Below are 16,568 nucleotides of genomic sequence, written 5' to 3' on the forward strand. Positions count from 1 at the left end.
TTGGAAATTGTTTTTTATTACTTTTCACCTTTGAAAAAGCTTTGAATCAACAGGCAAAAAAAAAAAGCTTTTAAAAGAAAGCAAAAGTCTCTGACGATCAGGAAACTCAGCTGGGATCGTCAGAGCCTTTTAAAAGCATTTTTTACAACCACTTCAGCCAAAGAGGTTGTAGAAAAAAATGCTTTTAAAAGTAAAAAAAAAAAAAGTTGGCCACACCCACCCAATCCTATTACCCTCTCCACCAAGCCATGCCCACAGAACTGGTAGTAACAAATTTTACATTTCACGACTGGACTGGCCCCACCCCCATCTATTCTCTGCCTCATGAGTCCCAGCTGATCGGGAGGAAATGAGGATTTTGCAGCAACCTTCCCCTGGAGTGGGGTGGAAATGGAGATTTTACAATATCTTTTCCCTGCCATGCCCACCAAGCCACACCCACCAAGCCATGCCACACCCACCAAGCCACACCCACAGAACCGATAGTAAAAAAAATTGAATCCCACTACTGGTTTTAACTATGTGGCAGTCCTCACAACATATCTTTCATCTCTTTCTATACAGATACACTCCATATTCTTCTGAGACCTCGGTGTCACAAGCAAAGAGAAATTCAGTTTGGCACAGAAACCTGATTGGCCCAAATAAGAGGTCATGAAGAAAATTGAATACTTTCCTCTTCCTACTGACCACAGAGACAAAACAATTCTTTAACATCATGGAAAAACATTGGCTGAATGATTCCCCAAGAAGACAACTCTCTGTTGTTCTTTGGGCCCAGTATTGATCAGTTTAATTCCATTTATTCGTTTATCATATTTATATGGCTGTCCTTAAATAAATAGTAAAAGATTTTTACTATTTCTTCTTCAGGAATCTTCTTCCTGAAGATTCTGTTAAATATTATTTCACAGCCATGAAAATTTCACAATTCATCCCGTATTCTATAATTATAAAGAATTATATACAATTATCATAAAAGGTAGTTTGTTGTGCAGGACAAATATGTGAAACCGGTTTGCAAAGCTTTCACAGATCCTATGCATATGTATATCACATGCAGGGACAAATCAAATTCCTGGGGAGGAAACAGATCCAAGGCCAAAAAGTTATAAGTCCTGTATTAAACAGAGCAGTCTGATGATTCAGTAGAAAGGATAGCTGGGCTATGCCTAATACATTGCTTTGAAATACATGTCGGAATCATTTCAGTTTACAAAATTCATCATAGTTTTTATTGAAAACTGCTTACTGAAAAGAAATGGATTGGATTGGACCAATTTTAATTGTATTATTAATTATTCTTGCAATTATGTTTCTTTTGAAAAAGGGAAGTTTCAAGAATAACAGCTCTCCCAATCTCCCTCCAGGGCCCAGGACCATACCCATTTTGGGAAACCTGCATACGATGGATCTGAAGAGGCCTTACAGAACAATGATAGTGGTAAAGCCTGTAATGAAAAAGCATGCATGTATTTTGTCAAAATTAGTTGAGATGGGACAAAATCTTGGTAAGTTATGCAAGTAAGTCTCATGTGTTCCTTGATGATCTTCAACATCTATTAAATATTTTTAAAATAGAAATTTATTAGTATCTGAATATCATGGAAGGATTATTTTAAGAAAATATTTTTGTTAATGGATGTAAAATTTTCTAATTGTTTATTCAAGTACTTTTTTAAAATTTTCTAATTAAAAACAATTTTTGTTTATTCAGATTTGCAGAAATTGTTTAACCCTCAGTGGGCTTTTGAGGAAATATAAATACTATTAAGCTGAATGATAGGATATGTACTTAGCAGTACTCCTATTTATTGCATATTTTAAGCAAAATTAAGGTGGTTCAGTGGCTAAGACGCTGAGCTTGTCAAACGAAAGGTCGGCAGTTCAGTGGTTTGAATCCCTAATGCCACGTAACGGGGTGAGCTCCCGTTACTTGTCCCGGTTTCCGCCAATTTAGCAGTTTGAAAGCAAAAAGTGCAAGTAGAAAAATAGGGACCACCTTCAGTCCCTATTGGTTGGGAAGGTAATAGTGTTCTGTGCACCTTTGGCATTTAGTCATGCTGGCCACACGACCACGGAGACGTCTTCAGACAGCGCTGGCTCTTCGGCTTTGAAACGGAGATGAGCACTGCCCCCTGGAGTTGGGAACAACTAGCACATATGTGCAAGGGGAACCTTTACCTTTACCTTTTTAAGCAGAATTATAAGTCAAATTATAACACCTGGTTTCTTAAACCATCTTCTATATATATGAGTATAATTAATAATCAAAATGGTCTCTTGTTTTCCTTCTTCTGAATTCCAGTGGTCAAAAAAATATGGTCCCATTTTCCGCATCAAACTGGGATTCCAGGAGATGGTGGTGCTGACTGGCTATGAGACGGTCAAAGAGGCTGTAGTGAACCAGGCTGATGCATTTGCAGATAGGGCTGAGTTCCCCATTTTTGAAGATGCTGGGAAAGGATCTGGTGAGTTATTTCATTCTGGATTATAACTGACAAACCTTTCAGATGTGCTATCAGTATAATGTAGAACTTTTCATCTGAGGTTTTCACCAGCAGTACCTAGATGAATGAAATGTTTTCTGCAAATTCAACCAGGATGAAAATCGAACTAAAACATTTCTTGTACCATGGTAACTTTGTCTCTTAGTGCTCATGGAGAGAACTGGAGAACTGGAGAATAAAAAGCTGTGTCAATATTGTAACGAGCCCAGGAGCCTTACATGCTGCTTACTACCATGTTTGATTACGTTTATTTGCAAATTTGGGGTGGGGTGGGGATGGGGGGGGAGGAATCCCAGTAGAAGATATGCCTTTTTCTGTATATAACTCTTCATCATAAATAGCCTTACATATCATTTCTTTGTGCAATGTTTTTGCCAGTTTCTCTCCCTTAATACACAATTATTCCATCCTTCATGGGGCATTTCATCATAACATACATACAGTGCATAGCACAGGAATGCAAAGCCACAGAATCCAGATATATATTATAATATATTACAGATATATATTATATATTTATTATTCTGTGACAACACACATAGAGAGAGAAATATTAGTTCCAGTGTTAGTAGTGGATGGTCTGAGTAAGAAACAATTGGTCTTAACATTTTCATATTGGGTATCAAAGAAGATGTTCACTGGGAAAGACAGCAGGATAGCTACTATTGATTAACTATTGATTACTATTATTAATGAAATTTAATACTTGCTGCATCAGCACAATTCCTCCAATGGCATCTACAGAGAGCCAGAGTAGTGCCCAGGAGGAAATCCTGTGGAATGGACTCACAAATTGGCTGCTTTAATTGGGCAAGTTTTAGAGCCCTTCAGTTTAGGCATCAGCAAGGGAAGGTTATATATGAGGAGAGATTAGTTACATTTATTTTATTTTATGTATTTTTATTTTATTTATTTATTTTGTCAATCATATATAAGATAACATGTATAAGTATGAAAAAAGTAAGTAAAAAGGAATATTAGAACAGGGACAGTAGGCAAGCAGGTACACTCAGTGGTGGGATTCTGCCGGTTCTAGGCAGTTCGGCCAAACCGTTTGTTAAATTGCCAGTTAGCCCAGCCCCTTGCCCCTCCCCTCCCCACCATTACTTATCGGTGTCAGGTGGGCAGAGAGGTGCATGGATCCGGTGGGCAGTGGCCGCAAGCTGCTGGCCACCCAATCCAAGTGCCACGCGGCCGCCAACAGAAGCCTGCCTGCATCCAAGCGTCTCTCTAGCCAGTGATTAAAGCGCCTCGCTGGCCACGTGGCCCTTCCTTTGCTCCTCTTCCTCCTCTTCTGCACCGATCGCGAGCAGAATTCTTGGGCTCATGTGATCCTTACTCGACTGAGGGGGATGGGGTAGGTGGGATGGGCGTCTCTCTGCGTGCTGTGGTAGCCCCGGCCTCCCTCTCTCCCTCCCTGTCATGTGGTTTTTTGCAGCGTTACCGGTTTCCAGAAACACGTCACAGGACGCGGACCCGGCTCCTCCTGTCTCTTGCTCGTTTGGAACTTCGTTTCGAAACCAAAGCCAACCAAACCAACTACGCAGGGGGCGGGGGAGTTGCCAGGGGCCTGCAGGGGGAGAGGGCCGGTGAGTGATTTCCCCCCCCCCACCGGGACTGTTGGGGAGGGGAGGGGGGGATTTGGGAATAAGAGGTGGAGGGTGGGGCCTGGGAATCCACAGAGAGGGGCCTTTAAACCGTTCTATGGGGACGAGGGGTGCTGGCTGTGGGGCTTCTGTGAGGGGGGAATAAGCCCTTCCCCTGCGTTTGCTTTGCCAGTTGTCACTTCAAAGGGTAGGGTAGCCTCCCTTGCGTGGCTGGTGGCCTGCTAATCCTTCTTCCCTGGTCCGCCTGTATCCAAGTGTCTCCCTAGCCAGCGATTAAAGTGCGGCCAGTGAGGAGCTTGGACTGGGTGGGCAGCAAAGTGTGTGTCAATCGCCTCGGCCTGCTGCCCACCCAGCAGGACTGTCCTGCGCCCACCTCCCACCCACGCAGCGCCAGCCTACCCTACCCCATCTGGAGAAAGGGTGATGGAGAGAAAGAGGGAGGCAGAAAATGATGAAGGAGAGAAAGAGAGATGAAGGATAGAAGGGGGAGAAAGATGAAGAAGAGAAAGGGGGAGAAAGATGGAGAGAAAGAGAAGGAGGGAGAAAGAGAGATTAAGGAGAGAAAGATTGAGAGAAAGAGGGGGGAGAAAGATGAAGGAGAGAAAGGGGGTAGAAAAATGGAGAGAAAGAGAGGGAGGGAGAAGGAGAGATTAAGGAGAGAAAGATTGAGAGAAAGAGAGATGAAGGATAGAAGGGGAGAAAGATGAAGAAGAGAAAAGGGAGGAGAAAGATGGAGAGAAAATGGAGTTTTCATATCAAATGACCTAAGTGCCAAAGCCCACTGCAACTACATAGCAAAAAAGGCTCTAAGAGTTGTAAACCTAATTTTACACAGCTTCTTTTCCAAAAACTCTACACCACTAACTAGAGCGTACAAAACATTTGCCAGACCTATTCTTGAATACAGCTCATCCATCTGGAACCCATACCACATCTCTGACATTAATACAATCGAACGCGTCCAGAAATATTTTACTAGAAGAGTTCTTCACTCCTCCGAAAACAACAAAATACCTTATGCCACCAGACTTGAAATCCTGGGATTAGAAAACTTAGAACTCCGCTGACTCCGACATGACCTGTGTTTAACACACAGAATCATCTATTGCAATATCCTTCCTGTAAAAGATTACTTCAGCTTCAATCGCAATAATACAAGAGCAAACAATAGATTCAAACTTAATGTCAACTGCTTCAAACTTGATTGCAGAAAATATGACTTCTGTAAAAGAGTTGTTAACGCTTGGAACTCACTACCTGACTCTATAGTCTCTACTCAAAATCCCAAAAATTTCAACCAAACACTGTCTACTATTGACCTCACCCCATTCCTAAAAGGACTATAAGGGACGTGCATAAGAGCACAAAAGTGCCTACCGTTCCTGTCCTATTGTTCCCTTTCATTATATCAAATTAACATAGTTGTTGCATACTTTTGCGTATATATATGTTTTTCTTTTATGATGTGTTGTTGTTTTATGTCGATGTTTATGTATACTGTTATGACAAAATGAAATTTAAAAAAAGAGGAGGGAGAAAGAGAGATTAAGGAGAGAAAGATTGAGAGAAAGAGGGGGGAGAAAGATGAAGGAGAGAAAGAGAGGGAGGGAGAAAGAGATTAAGGAGAGAAAGAGAGAAAGGGGGAGAAAGAGATGGAGAGAAAGAGGGAGGGAGAATGGATTTGTTCTGGTAATTGGTTTAACAAGCATGGCACTGAAAAAGTGACTTATGACCTTTTTTTCACACTTAAGAACATTGCAGAAAACAGTCATTAGGGCAAAGAAGCTATATCACATGACTACCTGGACATGCCCACCTGGTCACATGAAGCACCGCAGTTATGACATGAATGACATGGTTATTAAAAATGCTGCAACAGGGATAAATGATGACAGGTCATAAGTGTGAGGATTGATCAAAAGTGCGAGAACCTGTCAGAAATCACTTTTTTCAGTCCTCTGGGTAGTCCCTATGTGCATAGGGACTACCCAGACAGCTGAAAAAAGTGATTTCTGACAGGTTCTCACACTTTTGACCAGTCTTCACACTTATGACCGGTCATCTTTTATGCCTGTTGTAGCATTTTGTGCATAGGGACTACTCAGAGGGCTGTTATTTTTTGACCTATTATTTTTGACCTGTCCTCACACTTTTGACCAGTCCTCACACCTACAACTGTCGTCACATTTTACATTTTGCACCCTATCTTGTAACCGTGGTGAAGAGAAGCAGTTGTGAAATGAGTGACATGGTTGTTAAAAATGCTGCAATGGGCATAAATGTGAGGATGGTCATAACTAGTGTCCGATCAGCCTCCGAACGACTGGACCTCCAGGAACTCTCTAGGCGTCTTCTCCGGCGTTTCATCCCCCTCAGCTCCTCAGAAAACCAAGGAGCTGGTTGAGACCTACGCCGGATCAGAGGCCGCAAAGGAACGACACGGTCTAAAGCCCCCGCCGCAGCCCGTTCCCAAGCCGCGACTAGTTCCTCAGCCGTGCCGTGAGCCAGACCCTCAGGAAATGGCCCAAGCTCCGTCCGTAACCTCTCCGGGTCCATCAGGCGCCTGGGACGGAACCAACATATTGGTTCCGTCTCCCTGCGGTGTTGAGTGGCGGTCAGAAAGTCCAGGTGAAGGAGAGAGTGATCTGATCATGACAGAGGTTCAGTGACTAAATCCCTCAAGTCCAGATCCTTCAACCAGAGATGAAAATCAGGTCCACTGTACCTCCCTCAATGTGAGTAGGGCCATCAACTACTTGAGTCAGGTCCAAGGCCGTCATGGAAGCCATGAACTCCCGAGCTGCTGTTGATGACATGCCGGTTGATGGCAAATTAAAGTCCCCCATGACTATAAGTCTGGGGGTCTCCACTGCCACTCCAGCAAGCACCTCCAGGAGCTCGGGCAGGGCAGCTGTCACGCCACAAGGAGCCAGGTACGTGACAAACAAGCCCATCTGACACCTATGACCCCACCTCACAAAGAGGGATTCACACCCGGCAATCTGAGGTACAATGGTCTCCCTCGGCTCTAGACTCTCTCTAATAACAACCGCCACCCACCCCCCACCCCTACCCTGAGCCCTCGGCTGATGGAATGCTCGGAAACCCGGTGGGCACATTTCAACAAGGGGCACACCCCCTTCAGTGTCCAACCAGGTTTCCGTAACACCTATAAGGTCCGCGGCACCCCCCTGGATAAGATCGTATATTAGGGGGGCCTTATTGACCACGGACCGTGCGTTGCACAGCATCAGCCGAAGGCCCAGGCTCTGAGGGTCTTGACCATCCGGGGAACGGGGAAAGTCAGAGCGATCGGGGCGCGCAATCGCCTGCAAACATCGAGCGCGCGCCCCCACAAAACGATACGAGCCCTCACTTCCGCCATATCTGCCCCTCCCACTTACCGTACAAATAGGACCACCCTCACCAGAAGAAACGCAATCCTCCCCCATAACCTTCGAACCTGTTAAATAGCCGCCGCGGGCACACGCAGGAATTAGACCCCCTACCGACGGGCTACCCCCAACACCCGCCCTTACCCTCCCACCCCTTAAAAGCACCCTATCTAAAAAAAACCAAAGGCTCTTTCTCTTCGCATGCCACCTCTGTGGGTCCCAAGACCTGTCATTGAGGCCGGCCCTTGGTAATGAAGCGGGCCATTCCTGCGAGGCGGGGGCACCTCGCAGGCGCAAGAGTTCCAGTACCGAATATCGCATAAATAAAATAGAAGATAAAAGTCGACGAGAGGTGATACTGTCCCAGGGTGGCAGAATATTACACAAAGTTCATCGAATGGATACCCATCATCTGGTGACTCTTCAAATGGTGGCTGGCTTAGAGATGGAAAAAGATGGAGAAATAGGCAGATAGCGTCTGTGATGACAAAGATACTGCTACTCCGCCCAGAGCTCAGTCCTAAAATCATAACATGAAAAAGGTGGTACTTCTATCACCGCCAGCGGTGTCCACAGATGTTTCCAGATAGGTCCCCCAGCAGATCACAAATCGGTCTCCAAACATCTTCCCCAGCAGTTCCAGAAGAACAATCATGGCCTACCTAGTGGCATTGAGGGAAGCGAGACGTTGCTACGTCTCCTCCCTCATTGCGTCGGCAGATAACCGCCCGGCCGCCCTGTTTCGGGTGACTCGCTCTCTCCTTCAACAGGGGGAGCGGGATGACCCATTACAGGGATGTGCCGAGGAGTTTAGTGGTTATCTATACGATAAAATCGTTCAGCTTCGGGACGGTCTGGACCAGAATTGCGGTGACTCAGATCGGACGTCTGAGGGTGGTCTTGGTGACATTTTGTGGGATGAGTTTGACCCTGTGGCTCCCGAGGACATGGACAGGTTGCTGGGTGGGTTGAATGCCACCACATATTTACTGGACCCGTGCCCCTTCTGGTTGGTACTGGCCACTCAGGAGGTGACACGAGGCTGGCTCCAGGAGATTACGAATGCTTCTTTGCTGGAGGGGGTCTTTCCAACTGCCTTGAAAGAGGCAGTGGTGAGGCCTCTCCTCAAGAAGCCTTCCCTGGACCCAGCTGTATTAAGTAATTATCGTCCGGTCTCCAACCTTCGCTTCGCGGCAAAGGTTGTAGAGAGTGTGGTGGCATGTCAATTACCCCGGTACCTGGATGAAACTGTCTATCTAGACCCATTCCAGTCCGGCTTTCGGCCCGGATACAGCACTGAGACGGCTTTGGTCGCATTGGTGGATGATCTCTGGAGGGCCAGGGATAGGGGTTATTCCTCTGCCTTGGTCCTATTAGACCTCTCAGCGGCTTTTGATACCATAGACCATGGTATCCTGCTGCACCGGTTGGAGGGATTGGGGGTGGGAGGCACCGTTTATTGGTTGTTCTCCTCCTATCTCTCTGATCTATCGCAGACGGTGTTGACAGGGGGGCAGAGGTCGGCCCCGAGGCGCCTCACTTGTGGGGTGCCTCAGGGGTCGATTCTCTCACCCCTTCTGTTCAACATCTATATGAAGCCGCTGGGTGAGATCATCAATGGCTTCGGTGTGAGGTACCAGCTGTACGCTGATGATACTCAGCTGTACTTCTCCACACCGGGCCACCCCAACGAAGCTATCCAAGTGCTGGAAGCCATACGGGTCTGGCTCAAGCTCAATCCCTCCAAGACAGAGTGGCTGTGGATGCCGGCATCCCAGTACAGTCAGCTGCAGCCGCGGCTGACTGTTGGGGGCGAGTCATTGGCCCCAATGGAGAGGGTGCGCAACTTGGGCGTTCTCCTGGATGGACGGCTGTCCTTTGAAGATCATTTGACGACCGTCTCCAGGAGAGCTTTTTACCAGGTCCGCCTGGTTTGCCAGTTGCGCCCCTTTCTAGACTGGGATGCCCTATGCACGGTCACTCACGCTCTCGTGACATCTCGTCTGGATTACTGCAATGCTCTCTACATGGGGCTCCCCTTGAGGAGCACCCGGAGGCTCCAGTTAGTTCAGAATGCGGCTGCGCGGGTGATAGAGGGAGCCCCTCGTGGCTCCCATGTGACACCTCTCCTGCGCAGGCTGCACTGGCTACCTGTGGCCTTCCGGGTGCGCTTCAAGGTTCTGGTAACTATCTTCAAAGCGCTCCATGGCATAGGGCCGGGTTACTTACGGGACCGTCTGCTGCCACCGAATGCCTCTCACCGACCCGTGCGTTCTCACAGAGAGGGACTCCTCAGGGTGCCGTCGGCCAGGCAGTGCCGACTGGCGACACCCAGGGGAAGGGCCTTGTCTGTGGGGGCTCCCACCCTCTGGAACGAACTTCCCCCAGGACTCCGTCAACTTCCTGACCTTCGAACCTTTCGCCACGAGCTTAAGACACATCTATTTATCTGCACAGGACTGGACTATAATTTTAAATTTTGAATTTGGTTTTAATGGGGTTTTATTATTTGTATTGCTATTTTTAAATATTCGGCCTTATCTAATAAGTTTTTTAATTGATGTTTTATTTTGTATTTATATGTATGTTTTATCTGGCTGTAAACCGCCCTGAGTCCCTAGGGATATAGGGCGGTATAAAAATGCGAAAAATAAATAAATAAATAAATAAATAAATAAATAAATAAATAAATAAATAAATAAATAAATAAATAAATAAATAAATAAATAAATAAATAAATAAATAAATAAATAAATAAATAAATAAATAAATAAATGCAAGGACTGGTCAGAAATGACTTTTTTTAGCCCTCTGAGTGGTTTCTATGCCCATAGCCAGGGCCACCCGGTCACATGAGCAGCTAGGCGCACCCACCTAGTCACATGAGCAGCTAGCCACGCCCATCCAGTCACATGACCACCAAGCCACACCCCAAAATAAGCCACGCCCACAGAACAGGTTGTTAAAAAATTTGAATCCCACCACTGGGTACACTTATGCACGCCCCTTACAGACATCTTAGGAATGGGGTGAGGTCAGACAGTTTACGCTTAAAGTTTTGGGGGTTTGGGGAAGAAACTACAGAGTCAGGTAGTGCATTCCAGGCATTGACCACTCTGTTACTGAAGTCATATTTTCTGCAATCGAGTTCTCCTGAACTGGTCAGAACCTGCTGAAACCCATCTCTGGTTGACAGGGGAAATATGTATTAAATGTTAAAGAAGGGGAAGACAATAAACTTGTTTGGAACTGCTATATAGAGGATTGGAATTTGCTTGTTTTTTTCTAATATCTTTTTTTCTTTCCTGCACTTTTTCTTTCATATTTTTAATTTTGTTTATCTTTCTGTTTTGTATTTTCTCAATAGGCAGTCTCTCAAATACCTAGGACCCATAGCACATAAGGTTTATAGGTCACAACCAGCCCCTTAAATCACATGCATAAACAAACTGGTAATCAGTTCTACTGGTGGAGGAAGGGTGCCGCATAGGCATATGAAGGCATGTCCAACACTGCCTCCATTACCACATTCTGAACCAGTTAATGGTTCCAAGTTGCTTTCAAGAGCAACTGCTTGCAAAGCGTATTGCATGGGATGACTAGGACAAGAATGATATCAATTTTCTTTCATGGATGCAAAGTACCTACAAAAATCCAAGCAGCTAAAGATCTTTGTAAATGGGCTTTTAGGACAAAAATGTATTAAGAAAAAGAAAAGAAGGCGGTCCCTTCTATACACTTTCTTGGAATACTAGCATTTTTCCTAAAATGAAGGAAGGAGGAGGAGGGAGGAGGAGGAGGAGGAGGGAGGAGGGAGGAGGAGGAGGAGGGAGGAGGAGGGAGGAGGAGGAGGAGGAGGAGGAAGGAAGGAACATTTTTCCTTAGCATGTATGATAGAGGGAACAAAAGAACCCAATTGCAGCCGTGTATAGAAATGTACATACAGTGCATAACCTCTACTTTTGTGACAACCAGTGGTGGGTTGCTACAGGTTCTGACCAGTTTGTGAGAACCATTGGCAAAAATCTGGCCAAGTTCACAGAACCGGTAAGGATGCCCAGCTGGCCACGCCCCCGAACTGGTTCCCTTGGCTGAAGAGGTTGTAAAAAAAACGGTTTTAAAAGGCTCCTCTGGTGATCCAAGCTGAGTTGCCTGATCACCAGAACCTTTAAAAAACATGTTTTCTACAAGTTCTTCAGCTGAAGAGGTTGTTAAAACAATCCTTTTAAGAGGTTCTGGGCTGTGATGAGGCAACTTCAGCTGGGATCGTCAGAGGAGCCTTTTAAAATCTTTTTTTCCTCTGGCAATCCCAGATGAGTTTCCTGATCACCACAGGCTTTTAAAATCATTTTTAACAACCTCTTACAACAGCCCCTGCCCATGCCCACCCAATGCTCCATCCCCATTTACCTATAATTGCTGCTCCTTTCAAGCTTCGGCTGCTGCAATCAGTTGCATCAGCTAGCAACTGAATCTGCCTGCCTGCAATCCATCTCCTTGTTGAGCAACTCAATCTGCCTGCCTCAATTGGGTAAACTATTAAAAAAAAGTTAATTGTTTTTTTAAGGAGTTGGGTTTTCTTAGACAGCAATTAAAAGTTAAGGAAGTTTTAAATTTAGCTGCTTTTATCTAAAACAGGGGTCTCCAACCTTAGTAATTTTAAGGCTTGTGGACTTAAACTCCCAGAGTTCCTCAGCCAGCTTTCCTGGCTGAGGAACTCTAGGAGTTGAAGTCCACAAACTTTAAAGTTACTAAGGTTGGAGACCCTTGATCTAAAAAATATAAATAAAATAAAATAATAAAATAAAATATTTGTGCAGCTTTCTGAGATTTGATGTGTTTCTGTAATGTTTCACTCTAACTACACAAACACACAAAATCTCACAAAGCTGTATGTGGCATTTTGTGTGTGTGTGAGAGAGAGAGTCAGTTGTATTGTATTGTGTTGTGTTGTGTTGTGTGTGTGTAAAGTGTGAAAGTTGTTTTTTGAGCTTTTTGTGGCTGTGTGAGGTTCCTGCTTGTTGCAGGGGCCATTTTGAGTGAGGTGCAGCTACTTTTACATTGAGTGTGAGTCAGTTGTGTTGTGTTGTGTGTGTGTAAAATGTGAAAGTTGTTTTTTGAGCTTTTTGTGGCTGTGTGAGGTTCCTGATTGTTGCAGGGGCCATTTTGAGTGAGGTGCAGCTACTTTTACATTGAGTGTGAGTCAGTTGTGTTGTGTTGTGTGTGTGTAAAATGTGAAAGTTGTTTTTTGAGCTTTTTGTGGCTGTATGAGGTTCCTGCTTGTTGCAAAGGCCATTTTGCGTGAGGTGCAGCTGCTTTTACATTGTGTGTGAGTCTGTTGTGTTGTGTTGTGTGTGTGTAAACTGTGAAAGTTGGTTTTTGGGACCTCTTATTGTTTTGTAGACTTTGTTTATTATTTCTATTATTTATTGTTATTGGCCACGCACGCCCAGTCATCTGACCACCAAGACACGCCCACCAATTAATCCACGCCCACAGAACCGGTAGGGAACATTTTTAGATTTCACCCCTGTTTTAACCCTTTTCTTTTGGTCCACCCTGCACTCCACCTGTTAAGATTTTTGTCTCTTCATCCCATTCTCTTATTTTTCCTTTTTTCCATTTTTAAAATTATTATCTTTTCTTCTGTTTCTCTTCTCTGATTTTTAAATCTCTTAATTGCCTAGTTTGCCCTGAATTTCCCTCTAATCTCCCTTTTACCCTTTTCCTCTTTTTTATTTCCCCACAGATAATCCCAGTGTAATCATTTGATTCTCTTGTGCTTAGACTCTTCCCTTTTTCTTTTCCTTTCTTCCAACCTCTCTATTTTTACCACTGTTAATCCCAGTGTAATCATTAAATTGCAAATCTTTTCCTATCCTTTTCCCTTTTCCTTTTCTTCCCTTTGTTTGCTTCCTTTTTCTAGATTGTTACTCCCAATGTCATCATTTAATTTTCTATAGTCAGTGTTTTTAACTTCAGTGCTAAGTTCTTTCTTCTCCTTCATGATTTCTTTATCCATTTGGGTATGTTGTAACACAGTTTCTAGTTCATCACGTTTGGATGGTCCACACATTGTTTTAATCATATCTTTCAGTTCAAATTTAAATGTTGCATGCATCATTTTGATCATTTCAATTATCTCCTGAGACATTTTGTTGTTTCCACAACCTTTTAAGTTCAATTTAGAGTTCTGTTGTAGTCCACCTTCTTTAGCTGTTAAGATCAAACCTCTTAAAAGAAAACAAGTCCTCCTTAAAATTTCCAATGGCTTTTTGTAAATCAAGGTCACTTTTAAAAAAATGTTTTTTCCGGCTTACAAATTAGTTGTTGTGGTTCTTTTCCACCAGTAGAATAGAATAGAATAGAATTTTTTATTGGCCAAGTGTGATTGGACACATAAGGAATTTGTCTGGGTGCATATGCTCTCAGTGTACATAAAAGAAAAGATACCTTCATCAACAATTCTAAGGTACAACACTTAATGATAGTCATAGGGTACAAATAAATAATCAGGAAACAATAGCAACATAAATCATTAGGATACAAGCAATAAAGTTACAGTCATACAGTCATAAGTGGAAGGAGATGGGTGATGAGAATGATGAGAAGATTAATAGTAGTGCAGATTTAGTAAATAGTTTGACAGTGTTGAGGGAATTATTTGTTTAGCAGAGTGATGGCATTTGGGAAGAAACTCTTCTTGTGTCTAGTTGTTCTGGTGTGCAGTGGTCTGTAGCATCATTTTGAGGGTAGGAGTTGAAACAGTTTATGTCCAGGATGTGAGGAGTCTGTAAATATTTTCACAGCCCTCTTTTTGATTCGTGCAGTATACAGGTCCTCAATGGAAGGCAGGTTGGTAGCAATTTTTTTGGGGGGGCAGTTCTAATTATCCTCTGAAGTCTTTGTCTGTCTTGTTGGGTTGTTGGGTTGCAGAGCCAAACCAGACAGTTATAGAGGTGCAGATGACAGACTCAATAATTCCTCTGTAGAACTGGATCAGCAGCTCCTTGTGCAGTTTGAGCTTTCTGAGTTGGCGCAGAAAGAACATTCTTTGTTGTGCTTTTTTGATTACATTTTTTATGTTAGCTATCCATTTTAGATCTTGCGATACAGTTCAACCTAAAAATTTGAAGGTCTCTACGGTTGATACTGTGTTGTCTAGTATTGTAAGAGGTGGTAGTATGGAAGGGTTTCTCCTAAAGTTTACCACCATTTCTATGGTTTTGAGTGTATTCAGTTCAGTAGATGTCTCTCTCCACAATACCAATCAACGAAATAGCAAAGTAACCAATTTGTGTGTTAAATCCACGTAACAAATATTCCCCAATTTCCTCCTCCTCCTCCTCCTCCTCCTTAATATTATATTTCCCAAATTTAAGTTTAAAATCCAAGTCCAAGTCCAATTGTAAATCTTCCTTTACAGGGCTTATTTGTTGTACACTTTTCTTTGTTTTTCCTTCAACGTTCAAAATTTTGATTTTACATGGTCTAATTAAAGTTTGAGTAGTAAAGTTCAAAAAGGTATAACACTTGAAAAAGTGTAAAAACCAGTTGTGTTACCAGGTGAGATATTTAACTGGGATAAGAGATTGATAAGAACACATCTATTGGGTGGAAACAATCTCGTAGACGACCCTCATTTTATCAAGGACCTAGGAGTACTCATCTCAAACGATCTAAGCCTCAGAGCTCACTGTAACAGCATTGCCAAAAAGGCATTAAGAGGTGTTAACCTAATGTTGCAAGGCTTCTTCTCCGGTAACGTTGTATTGCTAACCAGGGCATACCAAACCTTTGTCAGACCAATTCTTGAATACAGCTCATCTGCCTGGAATCCACAGTGTATATTGGACATTAACAGGATTGAGTGTGTCCAGAGGTATTTCACAAGAAGAGTACTGCACTCCTCTACTCACAGTAGAATCCCTTATGCCACCAGACTTGAAATTCTGGGCTTGGACAATCTGGAACTTCACTACCTGCAGTCCAATCTAAGCATAGTATACAAAATTGTCTGCTACAATGTTTTACGTGACAATGACTTCTTCAGTTTCAACCACAATAATATATGGGCAAACAAGCGGTAAACCACTCCAAACTCAATTGCAGAAAATATGACTTCAGCAACAGAGTGGTCAATGCCTGGAATGCTCTATCCGACTCCACTGTTACAACCTCAGACCCTCACAGCTTCAACCTCAAATTGTCTACCGTGAACCTCACCCCATTCCTAAGAGGTCCATAAAGGGGGTGTGCATAAGCGCACCAACGTGCCTAGCATCCCTGTCTTACTGTCGCCATTTATCTGTACTTACTTCCTTTGTTTTTGTTTATGTTTATACCTATACCTGCTATCTTGTACATTTTTGACAAATAAATTCTACAGAGGAATTATTGAGTCTGTCATTTGCACCTCTATAACTGTCTGGTTTGGTTCTGCAACCCAACAAGAAAGACACAGACTTCAGAGGATAATTAGAACTGCAGAAAAAATAATTGCTACCAACCTGCCTTCCATTGAGGACCTGTATACTGCACGAATCAAGAAGAGGGCTGTGAAAATATTTACAGATCCCTCACATCCAGGACATAAACTGTTTCAACTCCTACCCTCAAAACGACGCTATAGAGCACTGCACAACAGAACAACTAGACACAAGAACAGTTTTTTCCCAAAGGCCATCACTCTGCTAAACAAATAATTCCCTCAACACTGTCAAACTATTTACTAAATCTGCACTACTATTAATCTTCTCATAGTTCCCATCACCAATCTCTTTCCACTTATGACTGTATGACTGTAACTTTGTTGCTGGCAATCCTTATGATTTATATTGATATATTGACCATCAATTGTGTTGTAAATGTTGTACCTTGATGAACGTATCTTTTCTTTTATGTACACTGAGAGCATATGCACCAAGACAAATTCCTTGTGTGTCCAATCACACTTGGCCAATAAAAATTCTATTCTATTCTAAATAAATAAATAAATAAATTTTTACCCTCAGTTTTTCTTGAAGTTGCAGAGGAAGGTACAATATCTTGCTCCT

At 43.4% G+C, this 16,568-nt stretch overlaps 1 protein-coding gene across 1 annotated transcript; it reads left to right on the top strand.

The window, feature by feature from the left end:
* Positions 1-1,148: 1,148 nt before the first annotated feature.
* LOC131197650 (cytochrome P450 2H2-like) lies at positions 1,149-13,284 on the top strand. Its single transcript, XM_058182023.1, has 6 exons — positions 1,149-1,288; positions 1,371-1,524; positions 2,309-2,471; positions 3,949-4,099; positions 5,007-5,011; positions 13,262-13,284. Exons 2-6 carry the CDS (start codon positions 1,519-1,521, stop codon positions 13,282-13,284), a joined length of 348 nt encoding a protein of 115 aa, XP_058038006.1. The 5' UTR covers positions 1,149-1,288; positions 1,371-1,518.
* Positions 13,285-16,568: the final 3,284 nt, after the last annotated feature.

The sequence above is a fragment of the Ahaetulla prasina genome, chromosome 1 (assembly GCF_028640845.1).
Source record: "Ahaetulla prasina isolate Xishuangbanna chromosome 1, ASM2864084v1, whole genome shotgun sequence".
Taxonomy (NCBI): domain Eukaryota; kingdom Metazoa; phylum Chordata; class Lepidosauria; order Squamata; family Colubridae; genus Ahaetulla; species Ahaetulla prasina.